Genomic DNA, 27375 nt, shown 5'->3' on the forward strand with positions numbered 1-27375 from the left:
TGCAAAATTGAAGTAAGTTCAATAAAAATCAGAGAAAATATTTAATAGACTGGAGAAAACCTCTTATAATAAGACACTTAAAGATTTGAAACAATTTCAAAGAGACAACAAAAAGGTAGTGAGTTTGCAGTACAGAAATGTCTTTTAAATGTCTTTTCTTTGGGGAAAAAATGTTCTTAAAGTTTATGTGTGCAAAAGAGAAAGGCAGAACAAGGACCAATGCTACAAGCCACACAAATAGGAGATTAGGCACAAGTATGTAATGACTGGTTAAATAATCTATGGAACAAAATATCAAGTGAAGCAGTGGATTCTCTGCAGTATACAATCTTCTAATCTGGCTTTGTATCCCTTTGGAACATGCATACTACCTAAAAAGAAATAACGCTTTGGTTAGACTAGCATTATTGGACTCAATACAAGAATATTTTTGCGTGGACATTAAAATCAGCAACTTTATGTTTTCTATATGAACCTATGAACAATGTATTATATATGTGAAGTCAGATCTATAAAATTAGATTTGAAGGATTTATTTCCATTTCTATAAACTTAAAATATGTCATCAAGCACATTTAATACACTGAACAAATCAATCATTCCAGGTTTATTCATGAAAATATTTTTGTTCTCTATTAACATGCCATGCTGTGTAAACTTACATAAATCTTACATATACTCTAGAACTATGTAATTTCTTACATTTGTGCTGGACGTTCACTCAGGCATATGTCAAATGAACAAAGAGCATCTGATTGCAGCAGTTTCAGAACAGACAAAAATCTAACAGAGTTTTTGTTGTCCATATGAATTGAGTAAAAACTCTGGAGGATATTGGATAGGTCTGAAATTTATTATTGCCATTCTTTTCTTAAATAAATAAAAAAAAAAAGTTGCTGATTTTTTACAGATGATTCCACTATAATTTACTAGTAATGGTGACTCTGAACTTAAATGTGATTGGCTTTTGCTTTTCTTTTATGTGTGTAATTTGAAGAAGTAGTGGGAGACTGAAATTTCTGTTTGAATTTATATTTCTGAATTAGCACATAATTGTCTTCTATAAAATTATTTATCTGAGGCATTCTACAGTTTTATGCAAGATTTATAGAAGTAATCAGATCATGAAAGGATGTCTTAGCCTGTGTTGAAATAAAAGGGCTTTGTTTCTGATAAGGAATTATCTATCCAGTCACAAATGCAACCAGAACTGTTTTTAAGTCTTTGTGAATACTGGTTGGTGGTCACAGTATGGAGCTTTGCTATTGTTAATAGACTCACTAAGAAGTTAAAATTTCATTTAACTGGAAACATTTCTCTTTTGATCAGGAACGGCATTCTGTTCTTTAGCTGTGATGGATTCTAATTGTGGTCCAGGAGGTAAACAGTCAGTGGTTGATTAATGTGGTTATCCCACTGTTAAGAATTTTTCATTTTAAAATATTTTTAATCTTCTAAAAATAAGATTTTTGTGCTGCTGAGAGTAACCTAGTTAACATGCGCTAAGTTCTAGCATAAAGGGCTACACAGATTGACACAATAATTTTGCACCACCTTCTTTAAAAATATTCTTTCTTAAAGGATATGATGGCAGACTAGCACTTTTTGTTAAAAGCACAGTGCTTTTAAAAATTAGGGGAAAAGGGATATAAGCAGTGTCACTTACCACTCTGTCAAATTTAATCTATTTAACTTTTCTCTGTTTCTTTCAGCATAAAGAACGTCACTCCAAAAGTAGGTGATGCAGAAACTCGTAAAGCCATTCGCCGTGCCTTTGATGTGTGGCAGAATGTAACTCCTCTAACATTTGAAGAAGTTCCTTATATTGAACTAGAAAATGGCAAGAGGGACGTGGATATTACAATCATTTTTGCATCAGGTTTTCATGGAGACAGTTCTCCCTTTGATGGGGAGGGAGGATTTTTGGCTCACGCATATTTCCCTGGGCCAGGAATTGGGGGAGACACACATTTTGACTCAGATGAGCCATGGACTTTGGGAAATCCCAACCATGATGGTAAGAGAAGATTTCAGTTTAAACAAAATATATAAATGGCATGCATTTTCAGCTAACAGAACTATTTCCATGCTTCCCTGTCCTTAAAGTCACATAGATTTCTTTCCTAAGTTCACACTACTTTAGCAAAGTCTTCAGTTGATTGGTCTATTAGAATCTGAGGTAGAAAATTTTCTGTCTAAATGTAAGTTACAGTATGAAAATGTGTTTCTCTTGAAAAACATTGAATTCTATTCAGGAAACTTTGTGTTCATTCAAACATTGTGCAGCTGAACATTTACATAAACTACTTTCATTTTTATATTGTTTGCTATATTTATTTCATTTAGGTTTAGGGAAAATGTGGAATGTTCTTTAGCAGTGATATAAAAGAAGTTAAGAATAACTGAGACTAGCCACCAATACATTGGATACCAATGTACATAAAACTAGTCTTCAGTTTTTCTTTATGGTGTTGCAGTGTCAGCATTTGAAGTCAACTCTTAAAAATGCCATTGCAAGAACAGAGTTAGTGTTTCCCAATAACTTTTTAACATCTTTTGGAATTGTTAGTTCCAACAATAATTCCAATTTACTTAAGTTGTATATTCTCCACAGTCAAATAACAAAAATTTACCAAATCAAGATTAAAAATACTCTTTAAAGTTACTCTTCACAGAACTGTAATCTGGCCCTTGCTGAGCTCCAAGTTCATGTGACTATATTACTGCCATTATCTATGACATGTAATTTAAAGCTAGCATCTGTGCACAACAGTATCAAAAAAGAGTTTGTGTATAGAGATGTTCTGTGTTTGATGCTTTGACAGGTTTTTGTTGCAAGCAGCCCCATTTGTCCTAGTAGATCTCTCTAAGCCAGTTACATAGAGTTTGAGAGAGTCTCTTCAGCAAACTGCACAAAACAGGATGCGCAGATGCACAAAGAAGTTGTTTCTGGCACACAAAAGATGATACAGGTGACAAGGAGCACAGAACTCATATATTTCAATGTTACACTGAATTTGTGAATGAGAGGCTTTATCTAATCCCTTTCCTTTCCCTTTCTCACCTGAGATATTTCAAGCAAAATTCAGAGCTTTTTTTATGTAGCAGTATTTGTAGTCTGGAGTTTGCAATAAAGTTAATATAAATATGGCATTGTGACTGTTCTAATGGTGCAATACTTCTGTTGGGCCAGAGTCAGTGAAGCAAGAGCAGTGTGCTGCACTGTGAAAGCCCTTAGCAGCAGAATGGGTTCAAGAAGCTGATCTCCCGTGGAACACGCCCTAGATTCTTACTGGAGCAAAATCTGTGGTATTCCACTGCTCGTATTTGCCCTCTTCACAAATTTAGCTCAAAGAAACAACAGTGGCAATCTTCTGTATGTGCAGTTCACGTACATAGTCAGTCATAACACTGTGAGGCTAAATTAAGATGGTTGTATGGGCCTCAGTGGAAGACCAACACTGCACATAATGTTTTGAGGCTATTACTTCAAGCACTCAGGAAAATCTACAGGTGGTGTACATTGAAGTCAAGTGTCAATTTAAAACATAATAACTCTTTTGGAGCAGTTCTGCATACAGATACTTATAGTCTGTATGAAAGTTTGCAAACTTCTGGCTATCTCCTTCTCCTTTAACCTGAACAATTTTCAGCGTGCAAAAGGGCACTCATGTCTTTGTATGCCTTTTTGTGGTTGAGTTTTGTAGAGCAGTTTTCAAAAGCTATTTATTGCATTAATGAATTTTAAGATATTTTGAAGGAAAAAAATCAAGTGAAAATAAAATTATACTATCACTAAAAATATGCTTTTATGTATCTTAGAACATTTAACTTTTATAATAAAAAAAGTTTTGCTATCTGTATCATGAAGGTTTAGTAGGTATCACTGGAAAATTATTCTGTAAATTTAATAACTTATGTTTTTTGGTGTGCTCATATATACTTTTTTGAGAAAGATATATTACTGTTAGAATGAAATAGTCAAGGAGGAAAACTGAGGATTTTTTATGACTGGAAAAATTGTGCAAAATGCATGATAATTAAAATAAATATCTTACCATCACAAGTTTTCTGAAGAATTTTGGCAACTCCTAGTTTCATTGTTGAGATGGTATGAACCAGGGATCTTAGGTCATAGCTATTGTCCAGAGAAAAACTGTATGTCATTATAACTCCAGAAACAGCAACATATGTGCAGATGATCTGTATATGCATAGTGTCTATTTGTCTGATCCGTGACTTCCAGTTATCGGGTAGGCCAGGTTCTGCTGATGATCTTACTGCATTAGCTTATGTCTAGGAATCCTGAAGGAACATCCAGATTTATTTTTTTTTGTGACTGGAAAAAAAATTTCGGGTGGAAAAAGAAGACAAGCATGCCATTTGGGATTGACAGGAAGAAAGGACTTACAGCTCTCTTAGGCTGCCTATCATATTGAGCTCAGCCTTAGAGCACTGAAAAGCAGAAGGCTGAAAGTTATATTTATGATCTTAGCTATGAGTAATTTTTCCCAGGTGAGTGTCATTGTTTTTTCCAGGTTTGTTGCTCCAATAGTCAATAGTCATCTTCATATAGTGTTACTCAAAATCCAATAGAAGGGGGAAAAGATTTGATATATTGTTATTTTAAAATTAACTCTTGTCTCAAAGGGCTGATTTTCTCACATTCCTATTATATTATTTCAGATTTATTTGAAAACATGAACAATTTGTTATTTAGCATCAAAAATGCAAATGTAAGGTCCTCTTGAAAAGTACTAGCCTCATTCTCCACCTTGTAATGTTGTCTAATGAAAAGAATTTGCATAGTGTTTACCTCAGAAAAGACAGCAACTTCTTGGAACACTTTCATAAACTGTTGTCTGTTTGGAAATAGCTTTCATTCCAAATAAGGAATCATATACAAATTCAGTATTCTGAGTATAGTTAATTCCCACAGTAATTTATCCTGTCTAGTAAATTGCAGTGTCTTCACACTTTAGGTTTGGGTTTTGGTTTTGTGGATTTTGGGGATTTTTTCCTTATCATGTTAGCTTGATTTTCTTGTGTTTTACTTGGTTTAAATAACGTTCTATACTGAAAGGACAGTTCCAATGGAAATATAACAACTCCCCAGTGCAGTGCTGCTTTATTTTGTTCTCACTTCAGTGGTATATTTTTGTGGATCACAGAGCTATCTTATCAATCACGTTATGGGGAAGAGATCTGTGGTTGGACTTCTCCTTCAATCTGAAGAATGAATAAGGCCTTTGTAGGAGCAAAGACTAATGGGTCTCACTCAAGAAAAAAGCTTCCTTTCTTACAATTTAACACTTGCAGGCTCTCTAAAATGATGTGTTTATTTGCTTTTATAATAACATGTAAGCAGAGTACAGCTGGAGCCTAAACTGCAGCTGAGCTGTAGAGGTCTTTTCTCCCCGTTTCCTTCCATAGTGCTGCAGGTGATGCCAGAAGTATTGGCCAGAAAGGACAAGAAACTTGCCATCACAGGGGAGCAATGGAAACAAAGACAGAATTTCTTTTGCTAGGGAAGGAGGACTGTACTAGAAGATAAAAGTTGTTTGAGTTTTTTTGCAAGGTGAGGAAATGGTAGCCTTCCAATACTTTGGACAAAGTGTTTGTATGCATTGGACCATAGCCTTCCTCCAGCCAGCCTTCATGTTCCACTTGTTCTTTTAGGATATCTACTTTCCAAGTTGTTCTGTGGGAGTAGGCCTTTTCACCTGTAGTAGATCCCATTTCTTTTATGCCTGTCCAGGCTTCAGTGTGAGATGAGGACCTTAGGTTTGTAAATTATTTGGGACAGGATGGTTTCTTCATTACCTCTTATGAAGTACCTTGTGGTCCTAGGCGGTCTCAGTTAAAACTCAGGTTATTATACTGTGGTAGAAGTAGAGGGTAGAGGAAACAAATATTGAAGGTGAAACACTCTTCAAGAATAGCAGATCAGAAAGGATAGGAATATCACAAGAAAATCTTTAACAATATGTACACTTGAAGATGTAAAGAGATAAACAGATGAAAATCAAGTTACATAAGTAGCTATCTGAAAAATCAGCACTTTTTAAGAAAAACTTTAAATCCTTATTTCCTTCTGAACTTAAGTGCTGGAAAGGAAGAAAAGTGGAGAAAAAAAATGAAAAAGAAATCTTAATATACCAGTCTTGAGGCTACTCATTGTTCCCATGACTCCAATCCATTTAGGTGGTATGTATCACCTCATTGTTTGAATGAAAAATTTATGGTCAATGAATAATATATTTAAATCCAGAAAAGGACAATGACTTCTTGCTAAGAGTGACAATATTTTGGAGATACTTTATTGTCAAAATCCTCAGCAAAAATATTTTTCAAAGTATATTTTTCAATTGCAATATTTCAAATCACAGTGATGAAATTCAGAATCACTGCCAGGGAGCAGCAGTGGTAGGGACTGTCTCTGCAGTAGATTTTCTAGTAGCTAGCAGAAAAGTCTTATCCTATGACCTGTCTTCCTGTACCGAAACTGAAAATGGTGTTCTTATTAGCCTTAACAAGGCTTTCCCACATATTATCTTAACCTGTCCATTATTAAATCTGCAGCATTGACATTTTTTGATGCCCTGCAATATTAGTGGTTGAAGTGTCAGATTCTAGTAGAACAAGTAGTGTTCTAGATTTCTGGAAGATCTGCTTCATTATGGAGTTGTTATGCCTCAGAGCCTGAAGTCTCCTCCTACCCTATCCTCCAAGTGCTGCAGCATGATGAGCCAAACACATTCACAAGGTCTTATAGATAAGATGCTTTCCCTATCAAAAGACCAGGAATTATTTGTTTCTGCTTATATTCTCCCTATTTTGTTCTAACTTTGAGCAAGATTCTTTTGAAAGCTGTCAATGTCTGCTAAGCATAGATGTTTGCTACTGGAAAAAATGGAAGCTGTATTTCTGCAATGACACAATTAGGAATAGGGCTTACCTTGCAGCTCTTCTTTGTTAATAGCATACGGTGATAAAACCATAAAAATTTCAGTAGGCCAGTTTTCCCGTGTGCAGTTCAGAAAATGCAAATTAGAAAGAAATCAAGACATATATTATATACAGCACTCACTAGATTTTCTTTAATTGCCTCATTCCTATGACTGAAGGTTCCCATAACTGAACTTCAAGAAAGAGAGGAGGCAACATTTGATCTAAGAGCTGCTAAATGCCTTCTACACAGTGGGGGATGCTTCTGAAGTGATTAAGTATATATGTTGTAGGGTCATTAGCTGCTGTATTTTGGAGGGGACGTGGTATTTGCTTGTTTGGTTTTTTGTTTGTTTGGCTTGGGTTCTTTTGAGGAATCCCTTGTAAAAACTTGGAAAGGACAAGAACTATTCTCAGTTTAGTTTGTGGTTTTCTCAGTAATTTAAAAGTAGACAGATTCAAAAGCTAAATGAATTTCAGACCCTTCACCACTTCTGAAGTAAGACCCAAGAAAGGGGCAGATGATGAGTCTGAAAACAGTCTTCTGAAAAGTGACTTCAGAGAAAGCTGGTCTCATCTTTAGAAATTTGTGTATGTTGACTAGTTCTGCTTGCAAACCCCAAGGGCCATTTCATGGATCAAGTTTGTGTAACATTTGGATATTCCCTGGCAGCCCCAGCCCATCAAAGCTAGGTTCCTTAACTAGTGGCTGCTCAGAAGTTTCATTTTGGCAGATAGTGGCATGGAAAGAAAGAAAGGACTGTGATGAATTTTGCAGTTAATGGTCACTGCTACCTGCACACTGAATGAAACACAGAATAATCCTACCAGTTGTGAATAATGACTGATACGTATCTGTTCTTCTTCCTCACTATTGCCTTACATATTTTCCAACAATCTCTTTTCCCTGGATTTATTGTGTGATTTATTAGAAACGTAATTCCTATTAAATATAGGAAAGCTCTCAGATAAAATCCTAAAAATTATGGCAGAGAGCGCTGAAAGGAAGACATTAAGAGAAAGGGCCATCATGGATGAAGATGTGTACACTATGTTCTAATAGAGAGCAAAAGCCATTACTAATATATATCTTATATTTTATGGCTTCTTGATTTATATATTTCCTTTCTTCACCTAAGAGTGTATGAACACATTTTACTATCTGTCAGAAGGTAAATGTCTCTAACTTAAGGCATAAACTCTTGCCTGTATTTAAAAAATTGCATTAGTTTATCAAAATTGATTTTCATTTGCCTGGCTACATGCACTTAAGTTAGTTTAAACCTTCTTTAAGGCAGTTATTTTTTTCTGGGAAATTACTGAATGCATCTAAGCCTATTTAAGGGAGTGTTAAACCAGTTTGAACGGAGAGTGCACTACTTTTAACTAGATTAATTTAAGATTGACCTACTTACACAAGTGCAGCTTTTTAAAACAGCGCAAGATTTAGAAGTAGCTCCTGGGGAAAACAAGGATTTCTTGGGAGCTTAGATTTCAAGCACATTAGACTTGATGCTTAATGTACCAATTACTGGCTGAAATCTGACCATAGAACTTTGTGTTCCAGTGGGAGAAAATATTCGGCAAAAACTATGTTTAGGCTCTCCTTAGATAAACACAGTAGATCAGTAATGGTAGTTTGATACTTTTATCTTCTTATTCATATCTGCAAGAGAAATAAAAATCAAAGTAGAACGCTTGATTTTTTACCTCTGTAACAAATTCACCAAGGCATCTACTGTACCATACTGATATTCTGCAGAAACCAGTTCTTTCATCAAAGAATATACAAGTAACAGCAAATGAAACTCCATTATAGAACTAATACATTACTGTACAGTTACATTTTAATGTAAGGAGAATATTACCACAGAATGTTTACATTCATATGGAATATTTCTAAGTTGTACATACATGAAGCTCTTGTTTTCAGGAAAACAAAACCAAAACACTAAGAATTCAGCAATTTTTTGTTAACTCTCCAGCATTCAAAAATTGATTCAAGTTTTGCAAACAATAAAAAGAAAAATACCAAACCTGTCACTTTGTACCATTTTGTTTGTAGATTGCCAAGTAAAAGCTTCTTGGACCTGATGAAAATACAGCATCTAGTGTAATGTTCTTGGACTCTGGTTAGTGCATAAGATTCTGCTGTGGGCACTGTGTTGGCAGCCAAGAAAAATTTATGAAAATCCTGATCTCTGAACAGCATAGATCAACTTGTAGTAAATTTCTTTTGGCTGCCAGTGTGGTTGACACAGTACAGGAAATATATGCTGCTGGAAATATGAACCAATGGAGTTGTGAATACTAAGTCTCCTAAGGGAGCTCTGTGTCTCCAACTGTACTCACGTCATATGCTATGGTTTAGAAAGCCAAGCATTTCAGACTAAAGGAAGCTCTGTATTACAATATTACCAGTACTTTAATTTCATAAAGCATAGTGCTCTTAATTGATTATTTATTTTTAATAAGGTGTTGTCAGTATCAAATTTGATCTGTAACCAAAGTGTGACTTTGCATTTGTTACATACTTGTTTTCCAGTTCTGTACAAGGATAAATTTGTAAAACATTAATATCTTCTTTGAATTTGTATTGCATTACACTTGTGTATATACTTTTAAACACAGAATTGCCAACATGGGTTTAGATCAAAGGTTATCCTACAAAATATCCTATCTCTACTTATGGTTATTAACAGATACCTAGGGAAGAGAATAAAGGCAGGGCAAGCATATGGCAACAAAACCCAGCATATTCCCTCTTAGCTTCCAGCAATCTGTGGCTCATTGAATTTCAGAGCCACAGGCCATATTTTTATGTTTAATAGCCTTTGAGGGATTTCCTTTAATGAATTGGTGTAATCTCTTTTTGAACTCATGTAAGCATGTGGTATCCACAACATCCTGTGGCAATGTGTTCTATAGTTTAAGCAGATGTGAAAAACTACCTTTTTCTGAATTTTGAACCTGCCATTGATAAATTCACTTTAGGTAGACTGGTGGTCATACTGTAAGGAAATAATTTCCTAATCATTTTATCTGTGCCATTCATACTTTTATGGACCTTTGTCATATCTTGTTTCCAGGATAAAAAAACCTAGCCCATTGAGTTACAGCTTTGTTCATATGCAGTTGTGAGGTTAAGAAAGCACAACTTCTATTTAAACTGAATTTATTTGAGTGCAAAATGAGAGAATTATCAATATTATAAAAGATGGCAAAACCCCACTATTACATGTATAACATAACACAATGATGAAGATGCCAGGATAATATTTAAAAGAACTTTGCAAGCATCAAACAAATGGAGTAATGGTTGATTCTTTTCATTTCACCATTCCCCCTGAAATTTAATTCAGGAGTCAACTAACACAGATAATACTTTCTATTGCTAAACCACAAGGCTTTCAGTATTTAAAAAGCAAACCAGGCTTTCCCTGTAAGTAAATGAAAGTTGTGATAGAACTTCACAGGGTAACCTGTCCTCAAACTTCCCAAACCTACCATACATTATACTTGCTTGGTGTCCATGTGCCCTCCTGTTCCGTGTTCTTACCCCACATCTTACATCTAATGGTAACTCTGAAACATTCAGTGTCTGCTGCATAAAATGTGTCCTTCGATGTATCATCATAGGATGCAAAGCTGCACTTGAGAATAGAAAGGTCCCTTTCAGTTATTGAAAAGATGGAAAATGATTTAAAAATTAACCATAAATAGCCCTGTCTGTAAGGACTGTCATCAGACATAGGGCTATACAGATAGCTATACAGATAGCTAAACCCCATTTATTGCTGGAAGCCAGCTGATGGAAAATATTAACTGTTGGCAAGGTAATGACCATATTTTTATTGAGTTTGGGGAGGTTTGTTTTTTTTGTTTTCACGTGGCACCCTTTCAGCTTTGAGAAAAGCACTTAATTTACATGTCATTAAAAAGGAAATCTTTTAAACATTGGCAGTCAGTGAAAGCAGTCTTGTGGATGAATCCAGTCCCTTGTTCTAGATGTGTGTTTAGCTGGCTACTTTAAACACATCCCAGGGGCTATCAGAGTGCAATAACATGCTCCCAGCTTTCCTTCTTGGCCTAAAATTGCCAAGTGCACTATTATGCAAATAGAAAGAGAGGGTGAGGAATATGTCAAGAAGATGGACTTTTTCATATTCTTAATTAAAACAATGGAAATGTAGACGGATACGTACATCTTACATTGTGTTTTTTGTGTCTATAGAAGCAAGGTGATATTTAAACTATAGCTCAGTTGCCAAAGATGGTCATGATGCAGGTCATAAACCAAAAAAGGCAGCGTAACCTGAGTCACTGAATTGTATATTGCTTCTATCACACTGTAGGTAAAACAAGCCTATATGGAGTAGTTAGAGAAGCTGCAAACTCCGTTATCCATTCAAACTGCAACTGGAGGTTATTTCCCACATACCAGGACCAGCAGAACAAGCTGCCTGCATTTGCAATCTGCCTCAGTTTGCAAGCAGCCAGCCTATCTTAAACTGCTAATGAAAAGTATTAAAACAAAGCTGGCTGACTTTGAGTGGAAATAAATGAGGAAAGTTCACATTTTCTGTTACATCAACTTCACTGCCAAGGAAACATTGAGCTGAAAGGCAGAATGGATCCTTGCAGACAATTTTGGCAATGATAGCACCTACATTCACAGAAAAAAACCCTGCCATTTTTTTAAAGATGTCTTTGTCTCAAACAACTCTTTACACAACAATGAAGATAAGTTTATCTTCCCAAACTAGATTCATTCGATCAGATGCTCGTATCAGTATATTAAGAGTACTGAGTTAACATGGGGAAATTTAGTTGAAAAACGTTTGTTAAAATCATTGGTAAGTAGAAATGAACAATGGTTTTGTTTGGTTGGGGTTGTTGGTTTTTTGGTTTTTTTTTTTTTCACACTAATATGGTAGAAAAGATCATTGGGAAGGCTTTATTTTTTTTTTTTTTTTTTCCAGGCAAAAGATGCATTTTGAATGAATTCATACATAAAATGCGGGCCAGCCCCTTCATGATTATTTTCATGACCCCACAACCCCTCACACATGGTTACTGTGTGGGAATGACAAGGGGGGGGGGGGGAAAAGTAGCACCTCACACACAACAAATAAATCTAGTTCCTGCTTTAACCTTTCCTTCTCTTAGAAAGAAGCTTAGCAGATTTAAAGTTTGAGTCTTGAATCTGAGAGCTTCATATAATTCTTGTACATGACAAAGTTGGAGGGGGGGAGGATATAAAAATAATACTAGTAAAACTAATGTTAATAATAAAGAAACTTCCTTATGACCTGTGAGCTTTCACACCAGACTCTGAATTTCAGGTTCTGGAAAGATAACTTGCTGTGGAGAGCTTGTGAGAAGCCATACTTTCAAACATGTTGGGTTAAAAAAAGAGAAAATCACTTTTTTTTTATTGGAACTAAGTTGAAATCATTCTCAAATTAAAAATCATCTAAGGAATGAATGGCTTGAAATTATATTTTTTTTCTTTTTAGTCTAATCTGCTTGTCAAAATAATTTAGGAAAGAGAAGCAACCTATGATCCTCAGATTGTCCCTTTAAGTAGAAAGTGACATTTCTGTGCTTTAAAGCAGGCACCAGGCTTAGCAGTCCAACTCTTGTGTGACCCAGAGATCTTTGAGCTGTTTCCTGCTAGGACCGCTTCATGGAGGCTTCTTCTCCAAGACAGCAGCTGTGGGAAATCTGACTTTTCCAAAGATGTCCCATAGAGTATTATTATTGTGATGCCCTCTCCTTTCCCCTGCCTTTCCAGGGGAAAACAGAATCTGAAAAATCATGTTGCCAATTACTATGGATGTTGTCATAGTTTCCTGAGAGAATGAGATAAATATTTACAGTAATTACATATGTATTTATCTATTAGGCAGAAAATGAATGGATTATTGTTCCGAAAGTAGAATGTAAAAAATCCCTAAAATATAGGGTAATATTATATATGACTTTTTTAAGAATATTGTGTGACTGATGAAAGATTTTTTACAATATCTGTGTTTTCAAGCCTAGAGAGTAATTTGTGCTTGACAATTGCTAACTTCAGAATGGTCAAATTATATGTTCTTGAGGCCAAAATATTTTAATCTATACTTAGGCTCCTTCCTAAATCGCTTGGGTTTCAAAAATTCCTGAGCAGCTAACACCAATATTTGGAAACATCTACAGCTAAAAACATCAGGCTGAGAAAAAAGATGAAAACCGAAAGACTAGAAAGACCAGATAAATTAAAAGAACAATATTGTTTTGTGCAAAATGTTTTGTTGTGGTGGACCCGTTTAAGTCTGTAGTTCAAGTCAGTGATGAATGCTTCCTGGTCTTGTACATATATCACTTAAGTCCATATCCTGTATTTTTATAACTAAAGTTTTGCCACGGACTTAAATGAAAAGACCTAAGTCAGAAGCCAGAAGACTTGAGTGGGTGGAATTAATCTGACCACATGTTGATGTTTATATCTGAGTAAATCTCATAGGGTCCTTTCAGAGTTAGAGGAGAGATATATTGCCTTCCTGGGTAAGATTTGTTGCATCCTGCACTAGGTGTCTAAAAGAAACTAGATGAGTCATGTCCTGAAATACCTGTTTCTCATCACTGTCTGTGAAAGGTGCAGGTATAGATGTTTGCAATTCAGTTTTCTGTAGCGAGATGACTTCCACCAGTGGTGTTGAATCATGTGCAATTTCAGATTAGAGGAGAACTGAAGTGATAAGTACTTCCAAATAACAGCACCAACTGGGGTCCAAAGAAATCTGTCTCAGTGGTAGAGATGCCTGTTTTGGGGACAGTTCAGTATTACACTCAAAAAAGGTAATTACTGGTGTAGGCTATCCCCTGTCCTTCTCGGTATTGCAGGAAAACCTTTCTCCTATTGGTCTAAATATGGTAATTCACAAATGGATTGCACCACTTAAATTTTGAATGCACAGTGCTAATATGGTAATATGTAAACATACTTTTCGTTTGCCTAAGAATTGTACATACCTCCTTTCTTATGATGCAGTGTAGGAGTCAATACAATGTTAAGTATGAGGAAATTGATTATCACTGAGTATTCAGGAAACTGAAGATATGGTAGTGACATAGGATTAATGTTGCTAGCTGTACTCCTGCTAGCAGTACTAGCAGAAACAATACAAATACGAATGCCTGAGCTTCAGGAAGAGTTAGCAACTGCATATATACCAACAGACACTCCTTAGCTGGTCGGTGGTTTTAATGATCACTTGTGTTACTGTCAGGGTTGACTGTCATAGCTGGAAGGGATGGAGATATAACGATCCTGGATCTTCCTGAGTGTGGGCTGTGGTAGAGCAGCTGTGGGAGCAGGTGCCCCCAGCAGCTCTGCACTCAGCTCCCTGCTTTCCAGTGGGGAGCTCTGGTCTGAGAGCCATCAGAGATGGGACTTCTGACATTGTCCCTTTTCCCTGCCTGTGCCAGCAGCTGTCCTCCCAGGCTGGGGTCCTGCTGAGCTCTTAACTCACAGAAGGGAAAGTGTTCCAGGATTGACCTTTGCCCTGGCTAACATTTCTATGTCCAAGCTCTCCTGCACTTTGGCAGGGGCAGCTAATTTCTGCCTTCGTCTTCCTCTCTAAACATCCTCTTGCATAGGCCAGGAGGCCCAGGAACATGGCTTGGATGCCTAACTGTCTTGGCCTCACCAGCATCCTTTGGACTGCCCTCTGCAATCATTCATCCTGGAAGCTGCCCCTCCACGGTGGGTGCTGAGGCATCCCCATGCCAACAAGTGCTAAGAGTTACTAGTGCCAAACTAACAGTATTCTCTTAGTGCTAAAGAGGTTTACAGTGGTTCATCTAGCTAGAATGAAATAAACAGCTACATGGATATACCCACTGATAGGAGCAGATTATCCAATAATCAGAGTGTTTCATACGAGTAAATTTTAACAAAGTAAAAATCAAGGTAGCAAATTTGTCTTTCTGTCACTTTCTCCACATATATTACCTTCAGTTTGAAGTTGTCTCAATTTAGAATATAGTACACACTTGGATCAGGTCTCCCTTTGAAGTCTGCAGACTTCTTAGAAAGCATATCTGTTTTTCACATCAGAGAACTTTAAATGATGTTTTTTATTTTTCCTAAACACTTTGCCAATTAAGATTCAAAATTCCCACTTCTGTTGCCACCAGTCCAAGGGGGGAGAAAAACAAAACCCCCAAAACTGAAGAAACCCATAGACAATTTTAGCTTGACTTTTTTTTTTTCTAGTAGGAGTTAAGCAAGGGAAATAACAGTGAACAAAGAACTGTTCTTATAAAATTACCAAATACATATACAACACAATGTCACTTTCTCTTTGAAAAAGCTTGAAGTCACATGTACATGTTAAGTAGATACAATGATAGGTTAAGAATAATAACCTGGTTTTGATGGCTTTAATGTGTGTTAATTTAGAGAATATTATAATTACTTTTAGTAGTTTAACTGACACAGGGTAAAAATTTATCTCTGCAGAAAGCTAACACAAGATTTGCATGTAAATTAAATTTTATGTACATTTTATTGTGGGGATTTCAGTGATCTGTAAGACCCTTTCAGATTTTTGCCCCATGACAAGTTACATCTATTGTGAATATTGGCAGCATGACTTTGACCTTCCTCCTAGTAATTACACATATTTGTTTATAGTAGGACACACAGGACTTTAGGGAAAATGAAGAGAAAAAAAAGATGACAAAAGCAGTCACAGTGTTAACATGCCAGCATTTTAGCTGAGTGGCTTAGAGATGAAACCTACATTTGTTTTTGTCAAAGGCAAGGATTTGATTTTAATAGGAACTCATGCACAATTAGAGACTTTGACATTTATTCTCACCCACACTGCACTCGAGTGTGGTAGGAAGATGTCCATTCCCTTCACATGAATGACCCTTAGGGACAGGACCATGGAGGATAGCTGAAAATTGTGTGATACATGCCGTTGTGATGCACATATCCAAATCTTCAATCCCAGCATGTGCTCATTCTCACAGCCTTTGCAAAAGAGTTTTAAATACTTCTCCAGCTTATTGTTCCCACAGCAACAACTAAAAACAGAAACAGAGAAGATGGGAAAGAGTATAAATAGATAAGGCTGCTACAGTATTTGCAGCATTTGTAATTGTGTTGAGACTACTGGAAAACCAGCGTAAATGTTATTTAGCAACCTGGTCATTTGTAATGTTATGACAATGACCATTGTATTTTCAAATGATTTTACCAGTGTGAGCTTGCTGAGAGAAATCAATTTATGAAGATCTCTTCTAGAAAAATGCAAAATTCCATTATAATTTTAATCTAATTCATTTTAAATAGTCATTACCTAAAGATGACCATAAAACCACCCAAAATAAAACTTTTCAGTCTGTTAATAGATATTACTTTATTCCTAATAGAATGAGAATGCCATTTGAGAATAGTATACAAGTTCAATAGCCGACCTGAATGATGAAGTTAATCCCAGGAACCAGTGATTCATAAATGCAGTTTTTCTTAGTTTGTTAGGTTCACTGTCACAGCAGGGTTTCCTCAAAGCATGAAATGAAGCCATAAGCATTATATTTGCAGAAGAAACACATACCATCATATTTACACATTTCTGGGAAGCAGCAAGCCTTCATGTCTTCTTTACCTCCCCCTGGATTACCTCTAGTTGCTTCACTTCTCATTCTTTGGAGAAGTTGGTATTGATTCACTAGTCAGAATAGTTTGCAAAATTTTTCAGTACTAGCGATTGAAACTGTGAGAAACAAAATGGAAATATCCTTACATTCATGCTTTTATAGAAAGAACATTAAGAATACATTAACTAATTCATTCCACCCATTTCAAGCTATTTACTAGAAGGTTATAGAATGCTTGGTAATAATTCTTAGTAGTAAGGCAGAAATTGCTATGTTTTGCATGTTCTTGCCCTCTAAAGTACAGGCTGATCTGTATTATAAAAGAATATGGGCTCCTTTCAAATACGTTGTTTATCGGGCTCCTGACTTCTAAATTATGCCCACAATAGGCAGAAACAGTAGAATGCTGCCAGGAAGGACATACAAACTTCTGAACTCATGTCTTTATCATACCTCATCAGCAATCACTGGATCATCTGAAGACAGTCTTGATTTATAGGAATAACCCCTTGTCAAATTTCAAGCAAGCAAGTTTACATTTCATACTAATGTTTTGATCTTTTTAAAAATAGAATAGTTTTTCAAATATATACACATGTATAAATTGCATGAAATTATACACAGAGTAATTAGTACACACTTTGTATATAACAAACTGCTTGTACCTCCCCTTCTGTCTGCAAATATATATATTGGTAACTCAGCTTACAAAGATTTTAGTGTATATGTTTTTGTATGTAATAATAGAGTGAAAGAAACATTTTTGTGTCCTTCTGTTTTGTCACATTGGAAAAATGGCTAAATGTATGGATAGGTTACTGAAAAATGATTAAAATATAGTGTGTACAAAATAGACACACTAGGTTCATATGGAATATTGGTATACTATAGATTTATATATATATATTTAAATATAAATATATATACATTTAAAACCACAAAACTTTAGTTTTGCTCTTAATTTTTTCAAAGCTACTGTACCATCTCAGCTACACCTTTTAGAATAACATTCTTTTCAAAATAACCACCAAGCTACCAAATTTCAGTGCCAATGGCAGAAGTTTGAGATAATGTCAAGAAACTGTATGTAATTTCTTAAACTGGAAAAGTCTTTATTTGGGTAAGAGTATGCCTGTGATTTATATTTAGGTTCATGTATACTTCTGTATAAAATATATCTATCTGCATATATGGTGCTTATGTAAGTGCATACATAATGCATATGCTCAATTCCACTGTATTGCAATAAGGTGAGAGAGAGAAAGAATCTTCTTTTATCACTGACTGTTGAAATAGTATGTTCAAAATTCTTTCCCCTCTGGGAAGAATAATAATAACAAAGAAATAAAACTTCTTCCCTTTTTTTTCTCCCCCGCGCCCCCTGTAGACTAAGAATCTTACTCTAAAGTTTGCAGCATTTCAGCCAGTTGTGATTAGCAGCATTGGTTTGATGATTCAATGGTAAAAATGAACAGAATAATGAAAATGCAAATTCTAAATACATCAGACACAAGTTCATGGGTAGCATTTGTGTAATATTTTCTGATGAACTGTAAGCCTGACTTTGAGGTACTGTCTTGTTGATAATAGGGCTGTAATAGAAGTCTTGTACAGATTTACATTTCAGATTTATACGGATTTAATCTGAAATCATCTATCTGCTCACATGAACAACAAAATAGAATAATCTTTGGAAGAAACAGTGTATGCCCATATATAAAACATTTTCTTTTAGCTTTCCAGTTTTCCATTTAAAATTCAGTTTCTAGGGTTTTTTTGTTTTTCTCTGGGAAAAGTCTTCAAATTTGAGGTCACATGGCATTTAAGTGATGGACAATTCTTGAGCTCACAATGTATTGTAGCAGTTGCTGTCATATGTAAAGGAGAAGAACCAAGTGACGTGCCCTGAGGTGTCATTTAGTGCTGCATTAAAAAGATGGCCAAGTGATGAATCAAAAGCCTGCTAAACCATTAGGGTATTGCTTTTATAAATTAAGCTCACATACCATTTAAAACAGGAAAATATCTTCAGAACCAGGTTTCTTAATAGCTTGCTGTGGACAAACGTATTAGCTTTGTTTATCTGTAGACGTGAAAAACAGTGTGTATATTAGCTACAGGAAAAGGCTTCCCTATACACCATGCTCCACAGTGCTGGCTGTTGAATATTTGATATATTAAGACCTATTTATATTCTGGAGTTTGGCCAGTGATTGTAAAGTCAGGCAGATTTAGTGCCTAAAATAGTTTATAGCCTCAGAGAAAAGTGTCAGTATAAAAATAATCATTTTGTCTTAGTTCTTTATGCACAGTTTCATTTTTTTTTCCTTGTGAAATCAAACTTGAAATAAAATAAGAAAAACAATCACAATCTTTTTGAGCTTATATCCATCTATCCAGCTATTCCAAATCTCCATACTAATGGAGAACACAAGAACAGAGATGCACAAGTTTTGGACTTGAAAATGTATTTTCCAGTATTTCTCCACTACTCTATAGATAAATATAACAAGGCGTAACTGAGACTATCACAATGAATATTCACCATTGTATATCCTGCAGTGGCAACTTTTAAAGTCATTATAGTCATGCATAGTTTAACTCTGTAATTTATGAGTTGTTAAAGTTTTATGATGGTGCTTCATTTTGCCAACTGGACAGAAATATATGTTTCTACTTTGGTAATGTGTAGTGAAATATAGAATCATTTGGGATACTCTCCTTCAGTGGCGGGGACTGAAAATACTTTAAAAATATCCAATATCAGTATGATAAAAAAGCTAGCCTGAGCTGTTATGAATGTTCACTTGCCTTTACACTCCTTCATCTTACTCTGATCACTGGCCAAGGAACTGAAGTTGCCCTATTATCAGTCTTGCAGTCACAAGTACACTTCTGTGCAGCTTGGAGAGAAAGAGCAAGCACTCAGGGTTATCCTTGTGCACTCTCAGTAGCTAGTTACAGTAACACTGAGATGCTAAAGGCAAGTCTGCTCCTGAAAGCAAAGAGGGACCGAGTAATTGTTGCCTAATTGGAGAAATCTAATCATATGCAAAGGAAAAAAGGTAGAAGCTAAGGCAGTAGTAAGTCCTACCTGTGCTGGTCTCAGACAACACATCTTGAACTCTTTTAAACTTCAGTTTCAACTGTACTAAGTTATTTGGGTCAGTTTAAATTCAGGATGCCCTGGAGACAATCATGACTCTTGATGGAAATTGTTATGAATAATGGGGCTATTTGACTACAAGTAGAAAATATGTTCCCTGTTAAATTACTGTCACCCCAGGCAAGAATATTATTCTCCCAGCTCTTTCCTGTGACCTTCTCCCTTCAACCCTTATTCATTTGCTCCGAAGCCTGCTGTCTTTACCACATTTAATAGCTCCCCTGATGGCTACAAGTTGCATTGCAGGAGGTGGAAATTTTCATAGTTATACATTTTCCCTTTCAGACTTGGGCTTTGACTAAGTCCAGAGGGGCAGTCAGATGCTGAATATCTTTATTTATTTAGTTAGTTAGTTTTGTTTTTTGAATAATCACTCATATCCAAAAGACAAAGGAAGGAAGACGTAGTAAGAAACAGCCACCCCCCGCATAATATCTGTTCTTTGACATAGTCCCACTGTCACTTAGAAGTACTACTTTGGAAATGATCTACCATATGCTCATTATCTGTGATCCCAGAAAGAAGTTGTGCCAGAAGATGACAGTGTGTTATATTTATTTCCCTGTTACTATGTAATTCACACCCCTTCCAGGTCAACATGGAACGAAATATGGAAATTCCTGGAGATCTTTATGGGGACTCAGTGAGGACTGGTAACCAAATGATGTATTGATTCTTCATGCATTTCATAACTGGAACAAATAGAGAGAAGCAGTAGACTCTTCCAAGACTATTTATCAACTGTGGTTTCCTGAAATTTTAGAAATTGTAACAAGTTCGCTTCCCAGACCTCCTACCTCAGACAGCAGAGGTTGAATACCACACGTAAAACACTCTTTGGTCTCCTGATATGTACTACTCTAATAAGAGTGGTAGAAATAAATGCTATTAATGTAAAACTATTTTAAAATGTGTCAGTAAATACTGTAGCCAGCTTACTAGTACGGTTATTAATGTAGGACCTAGACTGGTTAATATTCTTAATTATTATGTAGGAAGCACAAATCTAGGAGGAAAATTTGCCTTTCACAAGGTCTGAAAAGCAAAAGAAAATTGCATCTTTAATATATAAGTTAATGCCAGACAAAGAAATATATCAATCTACTGAACCTAGGTTAGAACTCTAACTTTCATAAAATGCAGAAAATAATTGAAAAATAATGTGAGACATGTCACAGTACAATAGTTATACTAGAGTAACATCTTCTTTCATGTCTTTCCATCTTAAGCCTATCGTTTTTTAAAATTATATTAATTATTCCCTTACAAGTTCAAAATGAAAATCTTTACAGAGTTGGTCCTGTGCACCATTTTCAATGCTGTGGTTAGCTACAGAAGCTGTGGTTTATACATATGAGATAATGTCAAGATCAGCTTTAACTTGCATATGGAAGGGCAGATTCAGATATCAGAAGCATTCATCACCAGGAAGTCAAGCTTATCAAACCTGTTAAAACAGCACATTGAGAATCTGCTTTACGATAAAAAGAACTGTATCCCAGGAAAAATATTTTCATGAAAATATTTCATCTGGAAAACACATAATTATAAATGATAGGATAAACTCTTCTCATTTCTGAAAGCACATTATTTCACATTAATTTTTGAAAAGCATAATTTCACAGTTATACTGAATAAAAAAGTAAGAGCATTTAGTTTTCATGTTTCTGGATTAAGAATCAGAAAGACATGGAAAGACTGTGGCAACTAAGCACATCATTTTAGTTGTGACTGTTTCCATGTTTTCAATAAAACATGTATTTTACAAACATCAGCATGGCTCCATAACATCATGAAGACATCTACAGTTAAGTGCTTCCCCTTTCATATGTACTTGGGAGAAAGTTTATTTCTTTGTGTCAACAAGAGAAAATACTTGAAAAATTACTATGTTTTCAACTGTGTCCTCAAAGTTCTGTAAATATATATGTATATGCGTGTCTAAATTTTTTTGCTAAGTTCAACTTTTTAATATTATTACTATTAATATAACAGTACATAGAATTCCAGATCAGGTGCCAGCAGTGAAAAATAGATGTTTACCACCAAAGAATTTACAGAATATAGGATGAGAGTTTATGTCAAGCATTTTCCTGTTCCAATGTACCTCTGTATATTAAGCCACAGTATAGGCCTTTCATTATATATACTGCTCTTTCAACAAGGGACTACCTACTATAGGTAGCACCTGTTTCACTTGACTCCAGCCATCTAAGTTAGATGCTCAGCGTAAGCTGCTGATCTAGAATACTTATCTTGTCAGTGCAACAGGAACACACTTCTGAAGGATGATTATCCTCATCCTTAGCTGGTGAAAATGAGCAATATCCTGGATGTGACCCTCTCCAAGTGACCAGAATCTTTCTCCTGATGTAAAACGTTTTTCCAATGTCTCATGGCTGACTACAGACAGAATTTGTACAAAAGAGTCATGGAACGATGTGCTGAACTAAGTCTTAGATGAATAAAAATAGGCAAAATTAATACCATAGGGGTCCAGCTCTGAAATTTTTATAGAAATAATCCCATTTGCTTTGATTTGGTTTTGCTTCACAGAGAGCCATAATTCTACTGCCAAAACATCTACTTGTGTCTAATACCCTGTAATAAAAAATGAAAATATGATTTTTAGAAGGGAATAACAAAAAAGTTAAATCAGTCTATTACATGAGTGCAGTATTTTATTTTTTAGACCTGCAAAAATAAAAAAAAGTTCTAATACTTTAATAAACACCTACACTTACAATGGAATTACACAATGAAATAAATAAAGGTGTCCTATTTTGAGGATAGCACAACACACAGATTTTCCTCATGAGAATTTCAGTTATGGTGATTCAGAAATGGACAACACCTGCAAACAATTAGCAGGGGTCTGACTACAAGCACTTGGATAATTAAGTTCCCTGTGGGGTTTGTCCTAAATAGGTAGTCCTCAGTGTGTGAAGTTTACCACACACAGCAAGGATATTTCCTTTTTGGAACTACGTCTTGATGCAAGCACTTTTAGTCTGGTTAACTGCAACATCAACTTCAAGTCAGAAACTGCACACAGGCCTAGATAGGAGGTATGAAACTTGAACCATACACTAACCATGCACACCAATTAAAAAAGATGATGCTTATGGTGCTGTAAGAGTATCATTATTATAACAATAATGGTTTCCTTGTTTAAAAGAAGGGGAAGTTGCCTTTGCTACCACATTATACTTACGGTTAATTATTAAGCATTACCCTTTTAAATTCAAATTCAGTGAAATTGTCTTTCAAATGTAGAGCCCTCTACTTGTGTTATTTCTTTTACTATGCTTATGGTTTCAAAGGTCTTTTTTCCGTTTCTTCTTTTCATAGGGAATGATCTGTTTCTAGTTGCAGTACATGAACTGGGACATGCTCTGGGCTTGGAGCACTCTAATGATCCCACTGCAATCATGGCTCCATTTTATCAGTATATGGAAACTGACAACTTCAAACTACCTAATGATGATTTACAGGGCATCCAGAAGATATACGGTATGTCTTGCTCTAATAAAGCAACATATGTTTTTGCTTTAGAATATATGAGGTCCTCCGGTCCATACCACATCTCCAAAACTGTTTGTTAGCGTAGGCTCTGCCAGTTGTTATGCCAGAGGCCTTCTTGTGAGCAGGCCAAAGACTTTTATGAAGCTCTTTTACTTTATTTCTCACTGTTCAAAGCTTGCATTCACATTTCCACTGAGCTGGAATAGTAATTTTCAATGTTTGAAAAAAAAGCTAAAGAAAATATCTGCAAGAGTGTCCCAAACTACAAAAATATTAAGAAATGCAGGCCTTTAAGCATAACAACCTTATTTCAACAGTTGTCCAAGATAGTGTAACTGGATGAATTGATTATGTCTCAGTTTATCAATTATAATACTAAGCAGTTCGTTGGCTGTACAAAATTTGTGGTCCCAGAAATACCCTTTCTTGTGATAAACAGCAAATTGATCTCAAAAGAATGTTATTAGCAACCCAAGATTTTGAGCTTCCTAGGGGCAAAAAGGCCCACTTCTTTAAGAAATGTTTCTTTAGGGTTTTTGTGGCCTGATATAAAAGACACATGATTTAAATAAATTCTGCATGTATTGAATTCAATTTGACAATGCAAGGTAATTGAAAAGTAAAAAGAAAAAAGCTAAAACAATAACATTATTCTGAGTATGAGCTGAATGTAACACTAACTCCTGTATTATGGTTCCTTTACATTTCCAAAGATGTGGCTTTATTTTTTGTTTTAAAGACTTTGATTCTGTTGTTATCTATTAAATAGTCTGGGTTTTTTTCTTTAAAATATATTTTTCTCTCCAACAGTGAAAAATCTGTGGTATCTGTATGTTAATACTATGTATCCAGTGCATATCATTTGGAATCACCTTGCTTAACATTCCCAAGTTAATTCAGTATTGGATTCAATTTTGTACTCACAATAATTTTCAGTTTAAAGGTTTGTCAGTTTTCTATTGAATATTGGCAAGGCCATTCCTTGTTTACCTTAACTACTAGAAAGAGCTATGATCATGTAGAATTACTGTACTGCTAACTAGAACTCCACAACCTCCATGGTGTTTTATATTAATTTAAAAAATACGTTAAAAGAAAGGTTAACAAGCACTGATATGTATTTTCATAAAGCATAAATAGCAATTTCAAAATGATTGGCGGATCAAGTTTTGTTTGGTTGCTTTTTTTGCTGTGTGATTAGCTGGAATGAAGGTTGTTTCTCATGACCTCATAAGTTGGTAGTCTAGACTTAAGGGCTAGACAAGAATTCTTTGCTGAAAACTAACTGCTAAGCTCTAACAGCTGTGGGCTATACATAAGGAGAAATGTGTTACCCCTGGGAAGTAATATCTGACATCATCACCAAATGGCATATGAAAAAATTTGCTTTAGGGTTAAAAACTTTCCAACATGAGCTACTGCAAACTGATTCCTTTGCTCCCCTTAAAATCAAGAAGTGATCTGGAATCATATGCCTCAATAAAAATGTCACACCTATTAAAATAATTACTTTGGTCTGCAGTATTCCTTGAAACACCATTATTAGCTGTAAATTATAAATGTCACAAGTCTTAAAATTGTGAATGAAATAAATGCCTTATTAAAGTGTATGACAACCATTTGGCAAGTTTAATATTTCCTTACATAGTCCATCTTGTTCTTTAAAAAGTATACTTCTTTTGAAAAAGTATCAGAAATTCAAATTTATGCCATTTATGCAGTTTTAAAGTTGTCTACTATTCAAAAGTCTTTCTGAAGACTGTCATGCAAATTTTATTTTTTAAAAGAGGGAGGCCTAAATAGAATGAGTAAAATTAAAGTGTTCTTCTTGTTTCCATAAATTTTACTGATCCAACTGAAATTTCTTAGCTTTTTGTACATGGAAAATATAAGTAACGTAGTAATATGTGTAGGAAGGGAAAAGCATTTTCAGTACTCCCATTGCAAGTCATTCAGTATGCCATTAAGATTATGAATAGCGTCTACCTAGGATGGCCTTTTGACTTCAGGTAGAGAAACCGTGAGTGGGATAGTTATTTCACCTGTGATCAAACTCTGCATATTATGATGGAAAATGTATTTGAAAGAAGAAAAATATTTTTAAACCACTGTACAGAGTTTTAGTTTTTAACTTTAGTTCTTCTTAATCTGTTTATCCTCAGAACAATTCCTTTAATTACCAGGTATCTAGCTTTGTAAGACTCACTGGAAAACAAAAATTAGAAAAAGAAGTAATCAATTTCATAATACTGAAGAAAACGTGAATTATGGTTTTTGTTTCTATGGATGCCTAGGATGTGAAGTCAAGTTTCAAGAGCTCCTATACATAGCAAGGGCCATTGAGGAAAGCTGTGAATGTCCTGTCACTAATGCACATGACATTACGTGGCCTACAAATTGAGTCAGTAGGAAATATCAGGTATGCTACATATATGCATATCTAAATTGATGAGTGGAAGTTAAAAATGTGAGCTGAAAAATCCATTGACTGCTGATGATCTTATTAGGAACAGTTTTTTTGTTTTCTTTTATTTTGTACAGTAGACAATGATTCCTTTTTAATAGTTCTTACTCAGTTGGTAAAGTATGTGCTATGAACTACTCACCCAAAATGATGGCAGACCATGCGTCCTTTGCAGGTTTTATTGGAACCTTGTTCCAATAAAGTAGGAAGATTCTGAATGATGAAAAGTAATAATTTTCCTTGGGTTTCGTAGTCATTCATTATAGCCTTTAACAACTCAGGTAAGGTGTGTTAGGTCACTTTTTCCATTCCCCTTGCACAGTAGGATTTGCATATCTTACAGCACGTTTTTGTTATGTATTTCTTCGAGTGTCACTGGTGGGCACGTAGATTACATCCTGCTGCTGTATTTTTAAAGGTCCACCTGACAGGATCCCACCACCAACAAGACCTCTTCCAACAGTGCCCCCACATCGTTCAGTCCCTCCAGCAGACCCGCGGAAGAATGACAGGCAACCTAAACCTCCTCGGCCACCCACTGGTGACAAACCTTCCTATCCCGGAGCCAAGCCTAACATCTGTGATGGGAACTTCAACACTCTGGCTATTCTTCGACGGGAAATGTTTGTTTTCAAGGTAGGAGGCTGTGACTTTTTCAATGTTACATCAAATGTCTACATTTCTCCTTTTTTTTTTTTTCTTTAAGCAAACTCTCATTCATTATGACTCCAGTTTCCCAGCCTGCTCACAGTTACAAAGTTCAAGTAATAAATTAAAAAATAAACATACACATGGTTTGAATGTCTAGCAGAGGACTGCTGTAATGTTCTATTTTGGGAAAATACCCATGTCAGCAGAAACAGCAATGCCTCAAAATGTAAGGGTAAATAAATACTGCATGTTGTGGAGAGATAAAAAGTATAAATCAACTCATGAATAATAGGAATGATTTCATTGGGAATACAGCCACATCCAGAAATACAGTAGATATTGTCTTCAATACCTTCCCCACCACCACCACCCTGAACTATAATTTTAACTCTACAATTAGATCTGTCATTTATAAAGGAAGTTTGTCATTGTGTTGTGGTTTCATTGAAACCACAATATCTAAGTAAAGGTCTTTGCCACAAGAATCTTATTGCAAATCTGTCATTGTTTATTTCTATTCATCTTCTTGCTCTGAGCTGAAAATGTGGTATAGACAAGAAATCAAAATAAACACGCTGAACTGAAAGGCTATCTTTTGATAGAAGGCCTTTGCTAAGACTCAGGGACATCAAAGCTATCGTAGTAGGATGATCTGCAGTATGGTTTCCAGAAGGCACTGAATGCTGAAGAATAATTACAGAACCATTACTATTCAGCCTCTTAAATCTTAAACCAATTTGTTGATAGGTAATGCTGTGCAAATATTCCAGAAACAAGCAAAAGGATAATCTATTATTTTGAACTACTGATGTGTCAAATTTGCTTAAGCAATAGGAAGTGTGGGTTCTTTGTTTTACAAATATGATTCCTTTTAACTTCAATATTATCAGTAGAGAAGAGCCTTTCACATGAACAGATAACACTTTTTCCCTTCAGCAGTAGTGTTGGTACAAAGGAAGTG

The 27375-nt window shown here is 35.4% G+C and overlaps 1 protein-coding gene across 2 annotated transcripts in view; it reads left to right on the top strand.

Moving 5' to 3' along the window:
* Positions 1 to 27375, top strand: part of MMP16 (matrix metallopeptidase 16) — a 194168-nt gene that overhangs the window by 112022 nt on the left and 54771 nt on the right. For both annotated transcript variants that reach the window (XM_005445407.4, XM_055704038.1), the window contains 3 exons: positions 1713 to 2017; positions 23126 to 23287; positions 26182 to 26399. In XM_005445407.4, coding sequence (XP_005445464.1) covers positions 1713 to 2017; positions 23126 to 23287; positions 26182 to 26399 — 685 coding nt within the window. The remainder of the gene's footprint in view (positions 1 to 1712; positions 2018 to 23125; positions 23288 to 26181; positions 26400 to 27375) is intronic.

Source organism: Falco cherrug, chromosome 3 (assembly GCF_023634085.1).
Source record: "Falco cherrug isolate bFalChe1 chromosome 3, bFalChe1.pri, whole genome shotgun sequence".
Lineage (NCBI taxonomy): Eukaryota > Metazoa > Chordata > Aves > Falconiformes > Falconidae > Falco > Falco cherrug.